The sequence below is a fragment of the Mus musculus genome, chromosome 2, assembly GCF_000001635.26.
Source record: "Mus musculus strain C57BL/6J chromosome 2, GRCm38.p6 C57BL/6J".
NCBI classification, from domain to species: Eukaryota; Metazoa; Chordata; class Mammalia; order Rodentia; family Muridae; genus Mus; species Mus musculus.
The window spans coordinates 20,892,577-20,918,490 of record NC_000068.7 but is presented as its reverse complement, the minus strand read 5'-3'; the positions used below and the strand labels follow the sequence as shown (position 1 = coordinate 20,918,490).

General features: G+C 41.1%; 1 protein-coding gene across 18 annotated transcripts in view; it reads left to right on the top strand.

The window, feature by feature from the left end:
• Positions 1 to 25,914, top strand: part of Arhgap21 (Rho GTPase activating protein 21) — a 120,773-nt gene that overhangs the window by 50,201 nt on the left and 44,658 nt on the right. For all 18 annotated transcript variants that reach the window (XR_373946.4, XR_373945.4, NM_001081364.3 and 15 more), the window contains 2 exons: positions 3,680 to 3,859; positions 6,190 to 6,214. Coding sequence is in view for 16 of the 18 variants with exons in the window: in NM_001081364.3 (NP_001074833.3) it covers positions 3,680 to 3,859; positions 6,190 to 6,214 (205 nt within the window). In the remaining 2 variants the exon portion in view is untranslated. The remainder of the gene's footprint in view (positions 1 to 3,679; positions 3,860 to 6,189; positions 6,215 to 25,914) is intronic.

Below are 25,914 nucleotides of genomic sequence, written 5' to 3'. Positions count from 1 at the left end.
TGAAAAAAAAAAACCCAACAAAAAATAAAAAAACACATAAGAAAGTACAGGAAGCATTGTTTTGGGCTGGCAAGAGGAATGAGCATAAGAGAGAGAGAGAGAGAGAGAGTGGAAAGAGATAGCAAGCCATGAAGCTGTGACCAAGGACTGCTGAGAGAGAGCACAAGCAGCAGCACCAATGGTCAACACCACAGCGCCCACAGTTAACGCACAGTCCAGGCACAGGCTGACTGTTTGCAAGGAACATCTCAGTTTTAAAGATGGACTCTACCTTAGAGTAGAAGGATGGACAAAAGTCCTTCAAACAAGTGGGCCAGGCAGCAAACAGGTCTCCTCACCCTAATATCTGATAGACTAAACTGCAAACTAAAACTAAGAAGAAGTTAAAAAGGGACACTTTATTCTAATCAAGGGGGCAGGATCATTACTATCCTAAACATAAATATAAAAAACTCTGGTATAATCAATTTTATTAAGAAAAAAGTACTCCTGGATTTAAAGAAAAGAATTAACATCCTTCTATTAATACTAGGTGATTTTAATATCCAACTTTCTCTAGTAGACAGGTCTTATGTACAACAAAATAAATAAAAGCATCAGGATTAATTGACATCGTACATCAAGTGGATTTAATGGATCTACAGAATATTCTATCCAAACACCAGAGAATACACATTCTGGAAGCTTCTCTAAAATCGATCACATGCTAGTACACAAAACAAATGCTTATTATAGATGTAAAAAAAGGAAGAACTATTTTATCCTCTATGACCACAATGCAGTAAAACTTAAAATTGACAGCAAACAAATCTCTAGTAAATATACAAACTCATGGAGATTAAACAACCTACTGCTGACTGATGAAGCGGTCAAAGAAAGAAAGACATTTCCTAGAACTTCATGAAAGATGAAAACGTAGCATAACAAATCCTCTGGGACTCACTGAGAGTGACCCTGTGAGGAAATGCAGAGCTCAAGTGGCTGCATTAAATGATCTAGAAGAGCACCTGTAAGTGGGTAAATGAAACAACTCAAAAACTTGGAAAATCAAGAACAAACCAAATCCAAATCTAGTCAATGACAAGAAATAATGAAAACCAGCTCAGAAAACAATGGAATACAAACAAACAAACAAACAAACAAACAAAATGCAAAGAATCACCCAACCTAAGAGCTAGTTCTCTGAGAAAATAAATGAGATTTACAGACTCTTGACTCAACTAACCAAAAGAAAGAAAGAGAGGCCCAAATTAATGGTATCAGGAATGAATAAGGAAGCATTACAATAAATACCAAAGAAATTGAGATTACTATAAGTGAATCTTTTAAAAACCTGTACTCTATTAACTGGAAAACATGGAAAAAAATGATGAGTTTGTAGATCCAGCCAAATCACCAAAATTAGACCAAGAAGTCGATAACCTAAAGAGCACATAACTAATGAGGAGATGAATTAGTCATAAAAAGCCTTTGAGCTACAAAAAACTCAAGCCTGATAGATTCAGAGCAGAATTCTACCAGATTTTCAATGAAGATCTACAGCCAATCTATTGAAGAAGAGGAGAGGGGAGAGGGAGCAAAGAGGAGAGGAGGAAGAAGAGGAGGAAGAACAAGAAGAAATGAAAAAGAATAAAAGGAGAACTCCCAAAACCCTTCTGAGAAGCTTATATTACTGTCATGCAGTAAATAGGTAAAGACACAACAGAAAAACTGATGACTGTAGACTCAAAAATGCTCAGTAGAACACCTTGCAAATAGAATGCAGACATGTATCACAGAGAGTATACACTATGATCAAGTTGGTTTTATTCCTGAAATGTAGGGATGGTTCAATACATGCAAATCGGTAAACTACGTAAATGGACTTAAAGACAAAAAACAAAACAAAACAAAACAAAACAAAACAAAACAAAAACCACATGGTCGTCTCAGTAGAGGAAGAAAAAAGCCTTTGACAGAATCTAGCATGCCTTCATGATAAAAGTCCTGGAGAACGTAGGAGACGGGGCCTTTACAATGCTGTGAGGTCTTCAGAGAGCAGATACTTCAGTCATTGTCAGTAGAAAACAGGAAAACGTGGGGATGTTATGAGTGGGTAGGGAAGCTGTTCTCTCTGTTTAAGGGGGAGGGGTTTAAGTTCTCTCTGCAGTGCTCTTTTCACTGTGAAAGCCAAAGGGGGTCATTTGCTTCCAGCGAGAATGAAGGAGGGTGACAGCCATTTAGGGTGAGACACTGTAATTAATGTACCTTTAACTAAGCACCGACATCAGCAACACAATGACAAGGATTAGCTGACATTTCAATAATAACTTCAATTATCAATGTCTCATTCACTTTTCAGTAATAACTTTAAATACTAATTTCCTCAATTTTCCAACCAAAAGGCACAGAGTGAGTGGTCTCTGCAGGTGAGTGACTCAGCCTTACAGTGAGTGAGTCAACAGCCTAGCTGTTGTTTCTGTTCCTCTGCATTCCTCTGGAAAGGTAGACCTGCTGAAGGCCTGCACTGCAATGGGCAGTGCTCCCTTTTCTTGGGTCAGTCAGGTGATACTGAAAAGTTTTGAAATATCAAAGGTAGAGAAGTACATTAGAGCTGCTCAGGAGAAGCCTGAAGACGTGGGGTTGGAGAGGTGCAGGATAAGAATTAAGTCTTGCCGGGTGTGGTAGCACTTAATCCCAGCACTTGGGAGGCAGAAGCAGGCAGATTTCTGAGTTCGAGGCCAGCCTGGTCTACAGAGTGAGTTCCAGGACAGTCAGGGTTACACAGAGAAACCCTGTCTCGGGGGGGGGGGGGGGAATTAAGTCTTAGGGTAGGAAAAGGAGGAAGGCACTGAGTAAGGTTTTGGTTTTAACCTGTAAAGGATTTTTAATGTTGGTCAGGCAAAGGCTGAAGCTCAGAGGTCAAGGACATCAGAGAATGAAAATCTTGGAAGGATTATGATGTCTGTGGATATGGAGTCTGGGTTTAGAACTCAGGTGCTTTCTGTTACTTTCCAGTATTTGTTGCATTGAACCGTATGGAAAGGCTTGGTCTCTTTCTTGCTGAGAGGTGCGTGTCTCAGTGTTTTTCCGCTTTGCCCTTCCCTTTGTGTGGTGTGGGGTTTCCTTGGTATCATCCTTCATGCCTTCTATAAAATTTTTAGTTTTAATTATTGTGCCAGCAATTTTAAAGAATTGTCTCTTGCTCATTAATTTTCTGCATTGTAATTATTTTCATGGTTTTAGTTTGGGGGGGGTGGGTGGAGAGCTGGCTCAGAGGCTGAGCGCTTTGCTACGTAAGCATAAGGACTGGAGTTTGGACCCCAGCACCCACTTAACAAGCTGGCAGTGGTTCTGCATACGCCTTTAACACCGTCAATGAGTCACTCAGAGGATTGCTGGGGCTTTCTGACTGCCAGCCTAATCTAGCCAAACACCACACACAGACATAAGGCAGAGAATGGTAGAAGAAGACACCAGACACCCTCTGTCTGGTCTCCCCATGCATGTAGAGGTCCCCACATCTGCATGCACACATACTTTTTGGTTTGGGTGGTTATAATGCATCTAACGCTAGGAACAAATATACATCCTGTCCACTAAGTTCATATTTATACTCAGGTATCATGTTTGTATGTATTTTTTTCAAAATGAAGTATGTTGCGTTCTGTAGCTAAGTGTTAACGTCTTTGCACTTTAGGTGTCAAAAAACAAAGATGGAAAAGACCAAGGTGAACCTGTGTCACCGTCTGAAGATGAGCCATTCTCCTGGCCAGGTCCCAAAACAGTCATGCTGAAGAGAACATCTCAAGGGTTTGGTTTCACATTACGACACTTCATCGTTTATCCCCCAGAGTCTGCAATCCAGTTTTCATATAAGGTGAGAGAATTCCCATCTCTTCTGGGCCTCTTCTCCTTCTCAGCTTCCCTCCTTTCCTCTTTTCTATCTTAAAATAAGTGGTATATTTGCATTTAAATCATTTTTATGGAAATTTTAACCTATAACAAAAACTTTAATTTGTCTGTTTTTCAGTGATTTGTAGGCTTCACTTTTTGTGATGTGTAACTTTCCCTACTATTTAGAAAGATTCTGTATTTATTCTCTGAGCAGACCATGGAAATAGTTGGTTAAAATATGCTGCTGGTTACAGAAAATTAATAAGAATAGGAATTTGCTAACTTTCACATGTATCATAGGACTTACAGTAAGTCAGAATTTTAAAACATGGCAGATCAGAGTAGAAGGTCTGAATATACTTCACTAGGTAGCATGCCTGTCTGAAAAGGGTCAGTGTGTGATGATTCTAGCCGCAGTTGACATAGAACCACTCCTCTTTTCTACCACTCTGTCCACAGCAGTGGTAGGGAGAAGTGCAATTAGCCCCATGCAGCAGACATGAAAACTGAATGAGCAGCGTAGACCTGGGATTTGAACTTGGCTAGTATATAGATTAAAGAGATGTAACGATATTATCCAGTTGTATCTACAGATCACAGTTGAATCCTTCATCTATTTAGTTTTTGAGATGTAGGCTCACTGTGGGAAGCTTGGGCTGGCCTTAAACTCACAGAGATCTGCTTGCCTTTTGTCTCCAGAGAGCTGTAATTAAAGGCATGTCACCATGCCTGGTCTTCACTTCTTTTTCCCTAAATGCCTTCTCTTTCTAGGAAAATGTATTGTAGGATAACCTTTTAAAGGCACTGAATATTTTTAAAGGTTATGAATAGTTACTCCCATTGGAATTAAAATTTACCAGTCAGGTTTGCTAAAATGTCTGTACAGCTACAGTCTTAACTATTTTAAGAATCTATTGATCTTAAAAGCTCTGATAATATTTCATAGTTGCTAGATACACATTAGAACTGGGTAATTTTTGTCTGTTTAGTTCAGATCACAAAGAGCATATAGATAATATGGTATCTGTAAAATAATTTACTAGGGCTGGAGAGATGGCTCAGCCGTTAAGAGCACTGACTGATCTTTCAGAGATCCTGAGTTCGATTCCCAGCAACAACATTTTGGCTCACAACCATCTGTGATGGGATCCTATGCTCTCTTTTGGTGTGTCTGAAAACAGCTACAGTGTACTCATATAAGTAAAATAATAATAAAAATATAAAATAATTTGCTCAATACATGTTAAAAAAATATATCTGTATTAGAAAGCATTTGTGGAGCCCGCAGAGTTTGAGTCTATTCCCTGTAGTCCCTGTCTGGCTTTCAATAACTTTGTGACCTTGAGCACATCACTAGTCATACAACAGCAGTGCCTTGCTCCCAGGAAACATTTGGAATGGGACCTGAGGACAGTAACACTCAGCATAGCTGTGATACTGTGGTTTGGGATAGATACTCCTGCAGATAATTGTGAAATTTTATTAATTCACTCAAAGACTGTGTGTGTGTGTGTGTGTGTGTGTGTGTGTGTGTGTGTGTGTGTGTGGTTTGTGTGTAGTAGACCTGGGGCTTTACACATCACACTTGCTAGGTTAGAACTGTACTGCCGAGCTATAACACCGCAGCCACCAAAGAACTTAAAACCATTTTTAGTGTTTTATAGTTTTTAGAAAGTGTACGATTGATAGCAACAATGTCTCTATTATGTCACTTAGCTGGCAACGATTAGTCTCAGAACTGAGCTTATAACCAGAAGAAGAAAAACAACATTTGGGCAGCCAAAATAAAGGTCAAGAGTTATGTAATAAATTACCAGCCTTCAGCCAAAGCTCCATTTTCATTTCTGTAGTGCATGGTAGCCTTTTTTTTGGTCAAGGCTCAACAAATGCTCGCCTTGTGTGTGTTTTCATACTATTTTTTTTTTAAAGTTGCCTTACTGATTTCTCAACATAGGCAGCATGGAAGAAGGACCTAAAGATGCCAAACAGATGAAGTTCCAGTTGAGTACAAGAACTTAATATGCAGCGGTTAGCTCTTCAACCTGTCATAGCCCAGAAAAGCTCAGCCCAGATGGTCACTGCACTACAGTAAATAGCAAACCAACTGCTTGTTTTGTGCCTCCACCTAAATAGTGCAGTTAGGAATTTCCACACATAGCATTTCAGATTGGTAACTGCGGATTTCCTTCCCGCACTCGGCTTCACTCACAGCCTTTCTTTCTTGGGAACGTTCCACCCTTCTGACAACGGTGCTGCTGTAAGATTCTAGTTGGTATTTATTATATGTTAATAATTTGTGGTTTTATTTTGCAGGATGAAGAGAATGGAAACAGAGGAGGTAAGCCATTAAACCCCACCACCTTTTCTCCAAACGCTCCTGTGCATCGCACTGTGTGGAGGTGGTAGCAGCTGGGGTGATCTTCTCAAGGCCAAGTGTAGAGCAGTTTGTAGGTATTCAAATCATAGGGGTTAAAATATCCCTTGCTGTCACTTCAGAGCTTTGTGAATTCTATCACTTGATTGCTATGAACACTAATGCTTTCCTGATATATGCACTGTACTTTTAAAGACACTAAGGATTTTATGTCAGGACCTTTGTAAACTTAGTGGCCCTTTCAGGGAAGGAGCCTGTTGTATCAAGGTGGCTTTGGTTCTTCTTGTTTCTAATCTCACTCTTAAATGTACTTAAGGAAGATCATGAGGTGTTCAGACAACTTTAATGAGTTGAAGTTTATATTATAATAAAATAAATCAGCCGGGCAGAGGTGGCACATGCCTTTAATCTCGGGAGGCAGAGAGGCAGGTGGATTTCTGAGTTTGAGGCCAGCCTGATCTGCAGAGTGAGTTCCAGGACATCCAGGACTATACAGAGAAACCCTGTCTCGGTGGGGGGGGGAGGGGGAGAAAAATAAATTCATAAAAACATTTATTTCTGATGTTGGAGAGATGGCCCACTAGTTAAAAGTAGTTACTGTTCGTCTGGAAAACCTGAGTTGGGACCCACATCCAGTGGCTTAGAACTGTACTTGGTGTTTCTAACTCCAGGGGATTTGGTGCTTTCTTCTAAAACGTATACATAACTGTGATACAATGCACACAACTAGGAAGTTGCCGCTGATAGGGTGTTAGTGGATTAGCTACAGTGGTTCACTCACTGAGGGTCCACTAGTTCTGTTGGGTTTGTTGAGGTTTGCTGCTGTTGTTACTGTTGTCTTACTGTCCTGCTTTGCATTCAGTTAGGATACTTCCTTAAAATCCGCACCTTCATCTCTCCTTTTTGTTCTTTTTGTGTCTTGTGACCTTAACATTGTTCAGAATCTGCTAGATTTTTGTCCTGTAGGACCACCATCCACATAGTTTTAGCAGATGTTTTCTCACCACCAGTTCAAGTTTAATCAGTAATTAGTCACATTTGCAATAGTTTTAAATATAACATCATATAACATAATAGTAATTTGTATAACCTGTGAATCTTCCATTCTCATCAAGATATGATATTAAAATAAGCATTCCATCATTTTGGAAAGTTCCTGTATATTCTTTTATAACTCATTTGGCTCTGGACAATCACTCACAAGCTTCTTGTCAGTTCAGAATTTTGCATTTTCTGGAATTTCTTGTCAAGCAAAACAACACAGAGTATTCTTTTTGTGTTTTTTGTCTGATTTTAAAAAAAATGTATTTATGTGTACCAATAGTACAATATTTTTTTTTGAATAATTTCATTTGTATCTATTCCACGGATAGTCCAGTAGCCTCAATGGTCTGGAGGGTCTTAGAATTGTCACGTTTTCAGTTGACGTAAGAAGGAAATAATTTTTTTGAGTACTGTTCACGATAATCTGAGGGTGTAGGTCAGGTAACACATATCATAGATGTCACCTGTGCAAGATGGACCACTCTTGTTGCCATCTGGTACACACCAAGGTTTAGGATGGATTCCAAATGCTTCTGGTGTGATAGAAGCAGAGGCAGCCTGCAGGAAAAGCACCAGCCTGAGGAAAGGGCATCTGAGTTCTCTGTCATCTTCTCATCATTCCCAAGGCAGATGCTGAGTGCACACAGCAAGGATGCCATCCATGCCTATCACAGGGAAGAATGCATGCCTAACAAGTAGAGCTCCATGTGGATGGTTATGCAGCCACCATAGCTTGTTGAACTGATTGGATGGAGTTATATGCTTTGAATGAGAAGAATAAATTTAAACTCTTTGAGGGTCCAGGTTTTAGAGAAAGAAACTTGGAGAGGAATAGTAATGAGTTATATAGTAATGAATTAAAAAGATCTGAAGTTAGATGGGTAGGAATGGGGGAGTGGTTTTGGGAAGAGTCTGAGGAGGGGGAATATGATCAAAACATAAAATTCTTGTGTTTGGGGGTAAATGTTTAGGGTAAAAATATTAATTGGACTGCCAAAAGATAAAGTGTAAATGTTTGTGCTGCGGCTCTCACCCCATTGTCACAACAAGCTGAATTTTGCTTTTGAGCTTTCCAGTAGCCAGAGAATCAAGTAAGGATAGGAATAGTTAGGGCTATACCCCATCTGTAAAAAAATGCCATCTGGTTGTCGCTGAATGCCGAGATCAGTTTGTCTTTATATGTCTCTGTCCTAGAAAACAAAGAGAATGCAGTCAACAGTAGCTTTAACAGTGTTGCTCCAAAAGGCTATTTTTTTTTCAGTGAATGTACATCCCCAGGATCATTCCTTAAAGGGTTTCTCCAACTGTGCCTCAGGCACACTGGAGTGAGTGCCTCTGGCCAAGTTTGTTAACTACAGTGATGCTGCTAGTATTTCACAGGTAGGCAAGAGGCCCTGAATGTCCTGTGTATTCGAGTAACTTAGAAAGTGCCCACAGCATGGACCTTTTGTCTCTTAGAGGACCATGGGAAGGTCTGAGAGCACCTGCAGAAGTTGATCTGTTCCACAGGGGACACACATGAGGCTGGGGAGGAGGGGGATTCAGCACGAGCATGCACTTGACATTAATCCAGACCAGACACGAGCGCGTGTGTCGGGCTCTGTTCACCCCAAGGATGAGGTAATAGCCCTCTTTTGTAGATAAAAACAGCTAAAATAACTCACTCAGGTCACATGACTACTGAGTGAAGAGCTGGACGTTCAAATCAGTTATGTCCAGTACTCTCCAAGTTCATAGTTTTGTTTTTAAACTTATGCCTGTTGACTTACTTTTAAGTATTCTTCCTCATTTCTTCAATTTTGTTTCAAAAGTCTTTCTGCCTTTAAAATGATGTTCTAGCATTGAGGACCAAGGCCAAGGTAAATCTCTAGAGTGTTTTGCAACTGACCTTGAGGAGCGTGCAGGGAGAAAGGTAGGATCAAAGAAGTTTGTCTCACATTTGTGAGCACCTAAAGATAAAGGTGAGGAAGTCTTAAATACTTCCTAGAAGCAAGCTTTACTCACTGCGACATTCTGAGTAGCTGTTTTGCTATAGACCTGAAAGTCCCCTGGGCTTGAGGAGTTCCCAGTGCCCTGCCTGCCTGAGCTTGTATGTTTCATCCCAAGTGTGGTCACAGGCTGCTCCACAAAGCCCCTTTAGCCTAAGCATAGTAATATTATTTTAGCTAAACTAGTTGTTTATTGGATCATATTTTGTATCAAAAAACTCCCTGCTCCTGAATAACTATTTATAGATGAGTTTTTCAAGCGCACCCTCATCAGAGACATCTTGTGGTTTATTTACTATTTTAATTCAGTAGCATGTAACAACAGCATTCTGTAAATCAATTAAAGGCTCTGACTGATAGTGCTTCTTGTGCCAATTTAGTAAAATCTCTTTTGGCATGAAATTTTCTAATAATAAACTTCCCCAGCTTTTATATTTTTATTTTTGTATTTTAGGAAATTATTTTACATTTTTTTATTACAGTGATGCAATATAAGAAAAGACCATAAAGGCAGAATATTTTGGAGAGAGCAGCTGTTTTGGACAGTTGATACCATATTGACACCCTTTAAACTTCTGGAGTAAACACTCACAATCACGAGTACACAGCTGGCTGCTGCTGTAGTTCCCCTCCCAATGTTAGCTCCATTGAGTTTCTAGTTTTCTAGCATGTGGCAAGGGGAACCTGGTAGTTGTGTCAACTGTCTCAGTAGTGATCTTTGTGATTCTGTTATCTCTGACTTCATGCCTCTATAGCTCTTACTAGAGTGTTCTAACAGTGGTGAGACCCAGGACAGGCCAGATGCAAAGGAAGGGGTCTTTGACACTAGCTGCACCAGTGTGACTTGGCAACAGCACGGTAGTGTGAGCCTCCACAGCCAAAGCGCTTGGACTTAGGGCTGCTGTTTGTCTGGGAAATCGTGGTGAGACTCACGTTCATGAGCTTACCTTTCTATATAAGGTCCAACCTTCATGCTTTCTTTCTGCCTCCTCTCTCATGGTGCTTCTAAATCATCCAGGAAGTAGTTAATTGGACCAGTTACTCATTCAGTGTAGATGTATCTTAGTCACTGTGTTAGGAGAATGAGTGTGCTTCAGTGAAATGCATGTTTAGTGATTAAAAAAAAAGTTTACAAAGCTGAGAAAATGGAGTCGATTTTTGATCTATTTCCATTCATTTTTGAAAATCACATTTTTTCCAGAATAATGTAACTAAAATATTGGCCTGAAATTGTATTGCAAGTATTTTTTCTAGGCAAGTCAGTAATAGCCAGATACTTGGCGGTAGAGAGTCAGGGGCATATTTACATTGCTTTTCAAATGCAGCTTTTCTGACTTAGCTCTGTGGAGCCCTTAGCTAAGTCCTATAAGATGTGTATTTAACTAGGTTGTTTTTAGTTTAACCAGATTAATTAGTTGCATATTTTCTGTTATTTTTTGGTGCTGCTTAGTGGAACAACCATGGGTGTCTTAGTCTCAAGCATATTTTAAGAAGTAGAGGTGGATGGCCACGATTGGTGGTAACAGTGCTCTTCTGGGGTCCTTACTCCTCTGCACAGCTCTCTAGGGATTCAGGTGATGTCCTTTAAGTAATTGGCAAGAGGTAGCTATGGCCTCTCAGAGCTTAACTCATGGAATCCACTCTTGAAAGTTTGAAAGCTTGGGCCATGCTCTCTTGAATTTGTACTCTATTAATGGGTGGCTCCCTCAGCATCAGGTGCCGCTTTGGCTTCTGCAGAGCAGCATTCACACATTCTTTACTTTCCTCACCCGCAGTCTCGCATGTGACTGGCTTTGGTTTGCTGAGCCTCTGCTGAAGAGCAAGGAATATTTACTGCCTTAGTGTCTAAATTTGCTTTTCATTTGGTTATATTTTTGTAACCTGAATTGCTTTTGTCACTTTTATGAGATAATAAGGAAAGTCTGTGTATTATGCATTAGCACTTAACTTTTTATGGCTGGAGTATTTCATGTGTGTATCTACACACACACACACACACACACACACACACACACACCACTGTTTGCTTATCCATTTACTTATTAATGGACATTTGGACTGTTTCTTCCTTATGGCTGTTATGGTTGGGACTCTATGAACGTGTGTGTGTGTGTGTGTGTGTGTGTGTGTGTGTGTGTGTGTGTGTGTGTGTGTATTTGAGTCCTGTTTCAGTTGTTTGGGATGAAGACCCAGTGCTGGGCCATACTGTTTTTTGCAGTGCAATGACTGAGGGCCTTCCTGTCTCCGTATTCTCTCCAACAAGTATTACTCTCTGTTTTTGTATTAGAGCCAACTGAATGGGTGCAAAGTGGCATCTTATTGTGGTTTTGATGTGCATTTCTTTAAGGGATTAATCCTTCTAGACATGGTTTGGTTTGGTTTGGTTTGGTTTGGTTTGGTTTGGTTTTTTTCGAGACAAGGTTTCTCTATATAGCCCTGGCTGTCCTGGTCACTTTGTAGACCAGGCTGGGCTCGAACTCAGAAATCCACCTGCCTCTGCCTCCCGAGTGCTGGGATTAAAGGCGTGCGCCACCACACCGGGAACATCCTTTAGTGTTCTTATTGGCCACTTGCATAACTTATTTGGAGAAATAACTGTTGCTGTACATGTTCATTTTTTAATTTATTTTAAAATTATTCTTTCGTTATTGTATATAGATGGGTGTTTCGCCTGCATTAAGTCTGTACACCATGGTTGTGTCTGGTATTTGAGGAAGTCAGAACAGGGTGGAACTGCAGTTACAGATGGCTGTGAGCCTCCATGTAGGTACTTGGAAACAAACCCATGTCCTTTGGAGGAGCAGCCAGTGCTCGTAAACCACTGAGCCATTTCTCTGTCCTTGCTGCCTATTTTTTAAATGAGGTTTGTTTTGTGCTTTGGTAGTAGTAGTTCTTTATGTGTGGATTTTACACTCTCAGGGCATGGTTTCCAGTTCCTTTTTCTAATTTTGTAGGCTCTTTTCATGTTTGAGATTTTTCTTGTTTTTCCCCCTTTTTTTGCAGGAGGGGTTAAAACAAGAAAATTTAGTTCTCTTCCTGGTCATGTACTTCAGTCACCCGAGGGTGTAGCTGGTGAACAAATGATTTTGGGTAGTTTTGAGTTTATCTACTTTTTATTACCCATGCCTTTGTTAAAGACATTTTAGTGAGTTTTTAAAAATATGAGTGTAAAAGAGTACATACATCTGATTTATTAATGCAGACTTGTAGGAAGACAGTTTGAATTGACTGGGAAGAAAACAGAGACTGTTTTCAGTGCTGCTTGTGGAAACCATGGTTTTGCATTTGGCAAGTCCCATAGATGGAACAGTGTCCTCAGCCCGAGGGAACGCTCTATTCAGGTGATGTTGATGTTTATCTAGGAAAATACATTTGTTAAGCTAATTGAACCTTGCACTTAAAGTATTTTATCTTAGTTGTAAGTTACAGTTAATTTCAATAGATGCCGTGAAGAACATGTGTGATTAGTTCACTCCACTGTTTATAGATAGTGGTGTTGGACTGTTTGGGACAACACAGCTATGGACCTTCTTTTACCTGCTTTGAATCCAAAGGCATGCTTCTGTAGGAGTGTCGCTGCTGAGTCATCACATGCACAGGGTACTGCTGTTCCCAGTGCAGTTGGACCAGCTTGCACACGAGCAGCACAAGCATCCAGTTGCTCTGCAGCGTCGCCCTGCTTCGTGTTAACCTGTTTTCAAATTTTGGTCGCTGTAGTTGGCGTGGGCAGTGGTTTGGATTATAGTTTTAATTTATATTTTCCATGAGACAGAGTTGATTGTGCATCCATTTTAATTGTATACTTGTAGGCATTCTTTGAGTATTCCAAATGGAAAATTTGGTGGCTACAGAAGTATAGTCGGTGCCCACTGACCTTGCCTTTCCAATCCTTACGACCTCTGTTAAGGTTCTTATTTCACTGCAGTCTGAGTGAGTGATACTTTGTTTTTAATACTTTGAACTCTCTCTTAAGCATTTTGCTGTGTTCTTTGTCCATGAAGGTGCTGCACTGTGGATATTAAGATGCTCTTTTGATTTATCAGTCACAGCCAAAGCTACAGTTTGCCTATCATTATTTGGGCCTGCGGTTTGAGACCAAGACGAGTATTTTTCTTGTGATATTTATTTTGATTTTCATGGGTCTTAGTGTAAAGTCTGTGCCTTTCCAGTTACTGTGTAGCAGAAACCAGCTCACTTATGGTGTCCGTCTTGAGTGTCTTGAGTTGGTCCATAACTATGCTCTGGCCTGGAGTTGGCCCCGTGGAAGCTATGTAATACTTTCCAAACCAAGAATAATTTTATATTTTTACAGGTTTGTTTAAAAAGAGAAAGAGAAAGAACACACCAGATACTGTAGGTACTTAAGAGCCCTAAATATTGACTGCTAGTTCCTTACAGGTGCTCATCATATGTGTTGTTCTGTTCCATTGGTCGTTTGTGTTGTTTGCTTTTTCAGACAGGATTTCTCTGTGTAGCCCTGATTGTCCTGGAACCTACTATGTAGACCGGGCTGGCCTCCAGAGTTCAGCCTGCCTCTGCCTCCCTTGTGCTGGGATTAAAGCCCAACACCATGCCCAGCCCATTGGTCATTTTATTTGCATTGAGCCAACACTGCTTCTGTTTGCTGTGGCTTGATAAATGATTCTATCTATAGTGCATCCTTCATTTGCTTGACTGAGATCTAACAGTGCTTTGTCACGAATCTGCGTGCATGACGTTCCAGATTAAACCCACAAAAAGAAAAGGAAAAAAAATTCTGACAAATTTTGTTCATTATGTACTATCATAAAAGCTTTAGAATTGGGTTTTCAGTTGTTAGAAATTTTCTTGTGTATGCGTTACAAAATTTAAATGTTGAAAAACACTTGCCTTCAGGAGGCTGAGGCAGAGACAGGTGTGTCTGAATTTGAGGCTAGCCTAGACTGTACGAGATCAGTATCTATTCAGGATTTCCAGTACCACTTTCTCAGGAGATTTATTGGCCCTATAGGAACTGAGCACAGGGAATAAGAGAGAAAGCAGGGAACGAGGGAGACGGGGAGAGAGATTTGTCCAGATGACAAAGGACTGCCTCTGGATAGAGAGGAGACACGTGTGGCACATAGCAAAATGGCTGTTTATAAAGGTAAGAGGGGAAACCCTGTGTTAGGATGAGGTGTTTAATTGGGCATGTTAACTAGGGAAGCCAAAGGGGGCTTTTGATTGCTGGACTTTGTTAGCTGGACCTTGGTAGTCAGCCTTGGGAGGAGAAAGTGGCCGAATAAGGAAATAGACCTTGGGGGCTAGCTTCAGGAATGTAATCTAGTGATTTTTAGTAAGGAAAAGGGAATTGGTTAGAAGGACCAGGCCTGCCACAGCCTTTTTGCCATGCTCGAGTTCCTTAATGGGTCACAGAGTGAGTTCCAGGACACCCAGGCACACATAGAGACAGAAACCCTAACACAAAACAAAAGCATCCTTGCCATGTTGAATCTTGTAGTGTGTGTCTCAGATTAATTGGTCAGCATCTATTGGAATACCCCTTAGGTTTTTCTTCATCTTTTGATATAGTGAATATATATTGATTAGATTTTTAGATGTAACCAATGTTGTGACCAAACCAAGCTTGTTTGCATTGTTGTGCTCATCAGCCTCTTGGCTCGGTCTTCTATTTGAAGATTTTCACTTCTCAGCTCAGTGACTGTGTGTTGTCATCCGCAGACACGGAGTGGCAGCAGCTAAGCGAGGGGAATGGGTGACTCATGCCGAGAGTTAGCAGAGAATGATCGCAGTGGATAAGAACTGAGGAGGACTGGGAAAGGGCAGTGATACAATCTGGTCCTAAGGGAAAACGTGAAGGAAAGATTTGTCAGTAAAAGCCTCACCCTTCAGTCTGGATCCAAGGAAGACTCAGCTGGGCCGTAAAGCAGTGGAGGAGTTCAGGGAGCAGTCTTCTTGATGAACACCACTTTGGACAACAGTGGGGACATGCCTACTTAATGGGGACATGGCAGTGGGCTGATGGCTGGCTACTGCAGAAGGTTCTCAGAGGGATGTCTGGCACAGTGCCTCTGTGATGCTCGCCAGCCCGGAACACCTTGCTTTCCTTCCTAGCCTTTGGAGACTGGTAGGCTCTTTACCTTGTCTAGCTTTCCTGAGAGCAGGAGTTGACTCTGAAGCCGACTTTTACTTTATGTATTTAGAAACTTTTGCTTATTTATAGATAATGAAAAATTTGATTTTTTTTGTTGTTGAATCTTCTTTAAATTTATTTTCATTTGTATTATGTGTATGAGTGTTTTGCCTGCATATATGTCTGTTAGTCACTTTCACCCTCGGTGGCCAGAATAGGGCATTAGAACAGTGGTCCTCAGCCTTCCTGATGCTGTGATCCATTACTACAGTTTCTCATGCTGTGGTGACCCCAACCATAAAATTATTATTGTTACCACTTCATAACTATAATCTTGCTACTGTTATGAATCATAATATAAATATCTGATGTTCAGGATAGCTGATATGCAACCCCTGTAAAAGGGTCTTTAGACACTCAAAGGGGTCTAGATGTACAGGTTGCGAACCACTGCCCTAGAACTAGAGTTACAGATGGTTGTGGGCTGCTTTTTAGGTGCTGGGAATTGAACCTCTGTCCTCTAAGAGGACAGCCAGTGCTCTTAAACCACCAAGCCCTCTCTCCCACCCTTTGTTTAATCTTTGTTGTAAGAGTCTGTTGATTCAGGGATTCTTAAAAGTTTGTTTGTTTGTTTGTTTGTTTATTTTCTCTTCATGCATTCTGTTTGGTAAGTTAAGTAATGTATATTCATTCTTTTAGTAGTTAGTTTGGAAATGCTCCTTCTCTTTCTGCTGCCTGTCTATGATTGCTGTGCTGTGTTGGAATCAGTTTTGATTTAATGAAATGCCTTTGTTTTGCCCCCATTTTTGCTTTGTCCATTCTCTACTAATCTTGGAGATACAACTCTCTTCTTACTTGGCTTCTGCTGTGACTCGTACATAAGTTGGTTATACCTTTGCTGAAGGTAAGCACAGGCACACGTGCACGCTGTCACACCCATGCGCTGTAAGGTTTTCTCTGCACCTTCAGTGCTCAGCCATTTCCTGACAGTGAGTGTAGCTGAGGGCTCTGGTGTTGGGTGAGTGGAACTTCTTGAGACTGGAGAGCCTTTGCTCCTCAAACTTTACCACAGTCTGTGTAAATACTGCAATTCAGTATTTTCATTTCTTAAAAATGTCTAGATTTTCATATTTTTGTTTGAAATAAAGAAGCTGATGGAAAAGTGGTAGGCAGTTTCAATTTTTGAAGGGTTATTTTGTAGGTTTCATAGCTAGTAAAAGATTGAAGATATGTTCATTAATAACACTGTGGAAATCCTTGCTCCCCAGAACAGCCTGTTGATTGTTCCTGTCTGTGGTAAGTTAGGTGAGAATTCCTGCCTCTTGATTAACCTGTTCCGAGAAACTAAGGCACTAACACAAGTTTGATACTGGGAAATAAGGAAACAAGAAGCAAAAATTGGTTATTAGATTATGCAAAGTAAAATATCGAGTTGTTGAGTATGGACTTTCCCTCGTAGCTCCCTCTGTGCTTGCCCCTTCCGCATCCTCCTCCTCTCTTTTTGTAGAATCAGGATTTCCTTATGTTGACTTGGCTGCTTTTGGACTCCTGGGCTCAAGTGACTCCTGTCTCAGCCTCCCAAGTCAAGTGCTAACTACAAATCCACCCCATTTACTTATCATTATGTTTTTGAAACGATTTCTATGAATTCTTCTCAGAGAAAAGATGATGAAGGACAGAAAATGCGTCCTGTGACTGAGTTTTTCATTAAGTAGGTACCGGGTACATAGTAGGAGCTTGTATGCACAGTGCCTGTTGGGTAAGGGGAGGATGCTGACACCTTTTGTCATGGCCACCATGGCCTGTTCCTAAGTGACTGCTCTGTGTCTTCCTTCTCCCTCCCCATAGCCCGGGTAACTCAGGGTTAGTGGTACCTAGTGATTTAGAAACCATATTTCAAATAACTAAGAAAGTCTTTAAGAAAATAACAAAAATAGGGCAATCTTGGACTTACATAGAAATGTAGACATATTCTATAAAATAAACCAGTAGGTGAAAAGTTTAAAAGAGAATCTTGATACTACTTAAAAATAATGAATGGTAATCTATAATGAAAGGAATTGAGCTGGATTAAAGAGGCTGTCAGAAACTCACTTTTAAGGTGAAGACTTTAAGACTTGAAAAACATAATACATGAAGTTTAACCTGGCAGTCAAGAAACTAGATGTGATTTCAAAATCTCTGTAAGGGTTCTAAACACTTTATTATGAAATATTTTAATGTGAAAGATAGCTTCAGAGAGAATTAATCGGAAGTCTTTGGCAGAGATAAGTAACTGTAAGAGAACTAGAGAGAGATTCACACTAGGGTTTGAGCCGCCTCTAAAACATGGCTCTCTTCTCTGGCTTTTTCTTAGTAGTATTGCCCCAGACAGTACTGTAATTAGGTGGTTTTAAGCTGGCTTTTCCTAGCTGCTGCATAACTTACAACCAGGGTCACAGAACCAGTGTTCACCTCCTCCTGTGTCTGGTCTTTGGAGGAAAGCAACAGGCTTGCCTCCTGAGGGAGAGATAGTCCTCACGTTTAAATGTTCATTAGGGACAGACAGTTCATTGTGTGAAGCACCACCCATGCTTGTTAAAACTCCTCAACTTCCACACTTTACTCCTAAGATGTGTCTCCACCCTCCCAACTCAGTTTTTGTTCATAAAAGGAAACTTCAGATGTTTAAGGATTGAAAGGGCGGAGGCAGGGCAGGCCAGGTATCACACTGGATGTTGTCCTTGTAGGAGACGGTGCCCGCTGTGTGGCTGAGGCTGTAGCATGTGCCAGAGCGAGTGTGCTGCTGGCTATCTCTATTAACTTTCCCTGGAAGGGCGGCAGAAAAGGCAGTGCCCAGGTGCCGTCCTCCCTGTGCAGTGGAGGTGTGGGTGAAGAATAACATATGCGTTCGGTTCATCCCGCAGCGCCAGTTCTGCTTACCAAAAGTGGCCCACTAGGCACTCGCATTCCACGCCCGGCTCCACGCCAGCGAGCCGGGCTTCTTACCCATTTAAAGTTTGAGAATAGGTTGAGATCGTTTCGGCCCCAAGACCTCTAATCATTCGCTTTACCGGATAAAACTGCGTACGTCGGGAAAAGAGCGAGAGCGCCAGCTATCCTGAGGGAAACTTCGGAGGGAACCAGCTACTAGATGGTTCGATTAGTCTTTCGCCCCTATACCCAGGTCGGACGACCGATTTGCACGTCAGGACCGCTACGGACCTCCACCAGAGTTTCCTCTGGCTTCGCCCTGCCCAGGCATAGTTCATAGCTCTCCTGCTGGAGAGCCCGGATCTTGTTCCTCATTGCTTTCCATAGCCTACATAGAAAGTATGTGACTCCTAACTTAATCAGTGTTTATTGTGGGAATTGCAGCCCCCTGCTTTCAATGTTCAACAGATAACTTCTCATCTTTGACATAAAAACAGAGCAGAAATATTCAAAGCTAAGTGTGAGGACAGTTAAGAATTAAGAAATACATTTTTTGTTTGTTCATTCATTTAGCAAACATCTGTGCAGTCTGCACCATGAGCCAGACACACTAGGCTGATTGCGTGGAAGGAAGCGTGCTGCCTCTAGCCTCACTTCCTTCAGAGTGTTGAAAATGTCATGTGATATAGTGCACTTCCTCGGCCGGCCGGTTAATGAAACGTGCCTTCTGCGCCCCTTTCCTTCTCACTGTGTGGCGGTGTCCACAGTCATCTCACACTAACCGCTTCACCATTTTCCCACTCTCAGGTGAAACATAGGGCTGTAGGGCAAGGATTTTTTTTTTTCAAATTCAAAATAGTTTCTATGCTTAAAACATCATCTTATATTTCCATCTTCCCGTGTTTTATGTGTAAATTTGTGGGTGTATATGTTTCTAATAAATGTACAGAAGAAACAGAGAGCACACAGAGGACAGCCTTGATAAGCTTATTAGTTCAGGGGTTGAACAGTGTATAAATCCAGAGATGGGAAGTTGTTGCTTATGATTAACAAATTTGTCTGGGTTGTCAGAGAAATTTACAACCTCGCAAAGCAGAAACAACAGGGCTCTGACTCTAGACATAGACATCATTTATGAAGCTCCTGAAACAAGGGAAAAGACTAACATTACTGAACTCCAAGTGCTCTGAAAGGCGGTTACGGACTGTTCATTCAGAGAGAACTAGGGGGAAGTATTTGTTGGATAACAGGCTCCCACAGTGTTTCTGCCCAGCTATAGCTCTAAAACTGATTCATGTCTGACCCCTAGTGGAGGTACGCTGGCTCTTCTGTTGCCTACCCTGTCCCTGTACTGGGAAGGCCAGACAGCTTCAGGCTGTTTACTGTTAGCATTGTCCAGGCTGAGGTTTTGAAGTAGATAGCAGTTACTTACTGAGCATCCGTTACATCCATTCTGTGCACTTGAGATTTCTGCGCAGCGTATTTTCTATAAACTCACAGGATTTTAATGTATAACTGAGCAAGTCCACTGTAAACTTACGGGATTTGAGTATGTAGCTAAGTGTATAAGTATATTAAGTATATAGCTAAGAAGATTGACTATAAACTCAGATAATTTTAATTTGTAAACGAGTAGATGCCCAGTAAACTCACAGGATTTGAGTATATAAGCAAGCACACCCACAGGTATCTTGTTTATAAACTTAACCTGGGGGTGTCTTGTGATTTTCACGTGTGAGCCCTTTCTGAATTTGTCTCACGGCTTTGGGAGCTTTGTCAGTTCTTAGTGTTAAGTGGATACTTAAGGTAAAAGATTGCCTTGTGCTCAGCTTCTATGTGAACGAAACTCCATTGTGCAGAGTACTCCATTGTAGACACCCAGTGCAGCATTTTGGTTTTGCCAGCAGGTTAATACTAAAGTTCTTATCTTTCAGCTATGCCTGCCCAAATATCTATAGGGTTTATGAATGAACTGGCATCTGGGATTTAACTTTAAAAGCTTTATATGGGTGCGAGTGGGCTTATATGAAATGTGATTTTCTTGGTTCCCTAGTCTCCTGGGGCTTTGTGCTGTTAGCATCTCTGGTTCTGAATGTATGAAACACTCCCATGACAAAAAAAGTTTTTATAATTAAATGTCTTTTATCTGAAAAAGTTTAACATGAGTAATTTCAAACATAGTTTACTTTTTACAGTTTTAAACTGGTTTATTTTACTCCATTGCTTGAAGGTCAGGTTGCATTAAGAGAGTATATGCGGGGCTGGTGAGATGGCTCAGTGGGTAAGAGCACCCGACTGCTCTTCCAAAGGTCCAGAGTTCAAATCCCAGCAACCACATGGTGGCTCACAACCATCCGTAACAAGATCTGACTCCCTCTTCTGGTGTGCAACCATCCGTAACAAGATCTGACTCCCTCTTCTGGTGTGTCTGACGACAGCTACAGTGTACTTACATATAATAATAAATAAGTCTTAAAAAAAAAAAAAAAAGAGAGTATATGCTTGCTTCTACTATATGAAATTGTGATTGAAATGTGACAGGTCTTCATCTGGATCCCATTCAGAGATTATTATAATTTGAGATTAGGATTCCTAAAGTTGTCAGATCTGCAGATTGGGAGGTAAAACTTGAATGTATTAACTAGCATTTTGAAAATGAGTATATTGTCTTCTTAGTTTGGGTTTTACTGCTGTGAAGAGACACCAGGACCCAGGTAACTCTTGTAAAGACAGCATTTAATTGGGGCTGGCTTACAGAATCTGAGGTTCAATCCATTATCATCATGGCGTGAAGCATGGCAGCATCCAGGCAGGGATGGCGCTAGAGGAGCTGAGAGCTCTATATCTTGTTTAGAAGGCAAAGAGAAGACTGGCTCCTATGTGACTAAGAGGAGGGTCTCAAAGCTTACCCCCACAGTGACACACTTTCTCCAATAAGGCCATTCCTCCTAATAGTGCCACTCCCTGGGTCAGGCGTTATACAAACCATCACACTCATCTTGAATAGACTATGGAGAACAGCTTGACTTAATAATTTACTTTTCCCCATCTCTCTGTTGATTTTCCTCATACCACAAAAGAAAAGAAAAAAGAAAAAACACAGGCTAACAATCAGCTATAGTATTTTAATGTTTGATTACAAAATGCATGCTTTTTGTTTGTTTTTGTTTTTGTTTTCAAGACAAGGTTTCTCTGTGCAGTCCCACTGTCCTTGAACTATGTAGACCAGGCTGGCCTCAAACTCACAAGAGAGCTACCTGCCTTTGCTTCCTGCCTCTCCTGCTTCTCCTGCTTCTCCTGCCTCCATGTGCTGGGTTTAAAGGCATGCTCTGCCAACACTCTGCCACACAAATATTTTTAACATTAGGTACTATGTCTCTGTTAGGGTCTTAAAGTAGCTTTTATAGCTGAATGTGGTAACTCATGCCTGTAATCCCAGCTTTTGAACTTCTGAGAGAGGAGGGTTGCTGTAAGTTTGAAGTCAGCCTGTGGGTGCATTCCTGGGCAGCTTGAGCTGCAGAGTAGAGTCAGTGTCACAGTAAACATGAAGCACAGGGCTTCGTCCACTGACGTCATTGCCTTTGGCTGGATGAGCAGCCAAAAGGAGGTGCTAGAATTTGTGAGAAGGAAGTTTTGTACTGTTTTCTATAATGGTCGCTGTGCTGGTTGTTTCTACTTGACATACGCTAGAAGAGGGACTTGTCCTCTTCTTCTTTTTTTGGTCAGTGTGTAAGACCGAAGTCTCATTGACCAATAATTTGCAGTGATCTGTCCTCAGTTTGTTTTTATATGTATAACAGCTATTCATTATTTGCATTGATCTAAAGAAGTTGACATTTCAGTAGGTTCAGTCTCCAGTCTCCACCGTTCCCTTGAAAAATCAACCAATGCTCTCTTTTGCAAATTCCCAGTCTTACATGTTCCTTATAGTTAAAAACTATGTGAAGAAAAAGAAATTTAGATTTTTTTATAAACTAAACCTTATAAATACTATTTTTATTTTAATTTGTGTTTTGAGATTATATCTTTCTTTTCTTCAACCTCTCATATATATCCACATCCCTTCCTTCTCAGATTCATGGTTTCTTTTTCTTTGGCAGTAGTAATTATGGTTTTGAGGTTGTGTGTTTGTGTGTGTGTGTGTGTGTGTGTGTGTGTGTGTGTGTGGAGAGAGAGAGAGTGTGTAATGAAAATGTGTATATTTCTACATGCAGTCTGCTTGGTCTGTTCTGTGTTATTTGTATGTGTATGTTTTAATGCCTGACCATTTGGCACTGGACAGCCAATTGGGCATCTGGGCATCTGTTCCCTGAGGAAGACTGGCTCACCCACTCTCAGTATTCCTTAGTTGCCTATAATTCTTCGTCTATGACTGAAGACTCACAAGTCGTCCTCCTCCCTGATTCCATGTGAGCATGTCTGTTGGTGTTGTCCTTGTTCAGCTCATGGTTAGGCATTCATACTAGTTAGACTTCATGGGTGCAGCTTTTCTGACATTCTAGGAGACACGATGTCATGGCAAACTGACTCTGTTCTCTGACTCTTACAGTCTTTCTGCCTTTCTTGGGCAATGATCCCTGAGCCTCCTATGTAGGAGTTGTTTTGTAGATATATACATTGAAACTGAGCCCCATCAGCTGTACTTTTCTGTAATGATCTCCATCTGTTGCAAAGAAAAGTTTTCTTGGTGAAGGACGAAGACTACCTTTTTTCTGAATATAAGGAAAAATATTTAAAATGTAGTTAAGGGTTATGCCTACTTAGTAAAGTGGTGGTTATAGCTTCTTCTCCAAGACCCATGACTTTACTAGCTAGATTTCTAGTATCAGGCATGATCTGTCCTGTTGAGTTGGCCTTAAGTCCAGATAGAGAGCTGTTGGTTACTGCCAAGGTATGCATGCCACTATTATACTCTCAGGTATGCATGCCACTATTATACTCTCAGGTATGCATGCCACTATTATACTCTTAGGTATGCATGCCACTATTATACTCTTAGGGTTACCGTGCTGTACCGGTGGTTCTGGTTCCCAGGTGTTGCTGGCTTCACCCATTTGGAAGCCCATGAGATACCTTTTGGTATCAGGTGCTAATCCTCAGGAGACACTCAGGTTAGGTCCGTCTTAAGATCTTCAGGGCCTGTGTCTGAAATGCACAGTGTCTTAGCAATAGGGTCTTCCACCTCTTGGAGGCAACCAAGGGCAACGGCAATAGCCTATGATGTTTTGGGGCTCCTTTTGGACAACCTTGACAAACAATTCAAAAGACGGTTTCTCATTCCTGGCGTTAGGATTTTTGTTAAGTAGTTTGTGGCTCTTGAGGAGAGCATTATCAGCCCAGATGGGATAATTTCATTTAAACTCTATGTGTATAATTTAGGTAGATAATAGTATGATTTCCTAGGATGTTTTCTGATATTCTTACTGTTATTTTACCCTCCTCCTTCCTTTTCTATTCATCTCACACCTACTTTCCTTAATTAGCACCCCCCCCCCCATTTTCCCCTCATTTCCCTTCAGGTCAATTATATTCTGTTGGAAGAGAGACTGTTAATTAAAAAAATTCCTCCAAAGCGTCAATTCTGCCTGGCATTTTCTTGATTAATGATTGATGTAGGAGATCTTAAGCCACTGTGGATGGTAACAGCCCTGGTCAGGTGGTCCCGAGTGGTTTAAGAAAGCAGCAGAGGAAGCCGGTCAGCAGCACTCCTCCATGGCCTCTGTTTCAGTTCCTGGATCCAGGCTCTTGCCTTGAGTTCCTGCCCTGGCTTTCCTCAGTGATAAGAGTATGACCTCATAGCAGACCTGAGAACTGTGAGCTGAAATCCCCCTCCCCCATCTGCTCTTGGCTGCAGGAGAAACCCTGAGACAGCTGTGTGTCACTTTGCACTGCCACCGTGTGGACAAGGCTTCCCTTCTGGGACTTGCCAGCATTTGTCACTTCCTCATGGCAGCTACCTGTCACCGTTCCTGGGATGAGGTTCTAGCTCACAGTGGTTTTCATTTACATTTCTCTGCTACTTAGTAATGTGGGTTTTTTTTTTTCCCACTATGTTGACACTGCATGTCTGCTGGGAAGTGTCTATTTATATCTGTTGCCCATTTTTAATTGGGTTGATCCTTTTTGCTACTGAGTTTCTGTAGTTTCTTAATAGTAGGATTATCAACCTTTTTTTTTTTTTCAGATGTGTAGCTTGTAGTATTTTTCTCTTGTTCAGTGGGATATCTCTTGACTGTCATGGTCATTTCCTGTTTCTATGAAAAACTGTTTTAGGGTATTTTTTTCTCTTTTCTGTTTACTGTGTTTCTGGAGCAATGCAACATAAGTGTACAAGTACACACATATTTGTGTGTATGTAACAAGACAGGTTTTTCAGTCTGTCTGTCGCCACATTTACTTTATTCTGGAACTGTAGGATTTTTCTGGCTGTAGTGATATATTCTATAGCTCTTTCAGGGTCTTTTTGATAACTGGCATAGGTCAAAGATTGTTATGCTCTGTTGGCTCTATGTACTTTTTTTATACTCAAAATTTCAGGTACTCTAAATGTTGCAGGTGATTTTAACTAAGCGTTCTTCAAAGAAGTTAGTTATAGATTTAAATCATCTCTCTGGAGATGCATACTTCAGTCTAAGCCACCGGTCTCTTTGGAGATGGGAATCAAGTTCACAGCAGGACCATTGGAGCACTGTTGGACCGCTATGCCCTCGTCCCCTTCACCTCTATTCTCTTTGGGCTGTGCTCTCCAGCTCTCTTCTAATATGACAGTTAAGTTTAATGGATGTTTTCCCAGCCAGTATTTTCTGCAGGGATACAAGTTTGATGTCTTCTAATGTGGCCCATCTTGACCTGTGTAAATATCATTTATACTAAAATGAACATATGTATTAAATACCTTTATATTAATCCTCATAGCAGCTTTGTCAGGTAGGCAGGATTACTATCCTTAACCAATTGCAGATGAGCAAACTGGCGTGCATGCCTAAGGAAGTCCCGTAAAATCACAGGGAAATACAGTTGCCAGGTAAAAGAAAGAGTGTTCAGTTTAGCCTCAGAGTCTGGAGCTAGTCTATAGTCCATATTTCTAACACAGCCCCAGGTGATGCTGCTGCTGCTGCTGGTGTGGACCTTAAGAAGTAAGTGTGTGTGTGTGTGTGTGTGTGTGTGTGTGTGTGTGTGTGTGTGTGTGTGTTGAGGGGGCAAGGGGTTTGTTTGTTTCATTTTTGCATGGTGTTTATTACTCAGCTGACCCGCTTTCTCTTCTCTGAATCTTTTTCTTTGACATCCATTTCATGGAACCTGTTATTCTCAGATTCTGAGATTCTATTAGGATCACATGAGAAACTTGTTAACAAGCTAGAGTTCTGTTTTGACTCTAGAACACTCATTTTTCATAAGCACTGTGAGTCTAGATACAGGTGGGTCTGTGGACCACAGCTTGTGCAATACTGACTGTATCCAGGTTGATTGCATTCCCCCTTTCACCACAGCTTTTCCTATTTCTCTTTAGCCAGTTTTTATACTGTCCTGTCATTTACTTATGTCTTCCCATCAGCTTTTAGAAGAAAGAATTACTTCTTCAATATGTAGCGCAATTCAGTATTAGG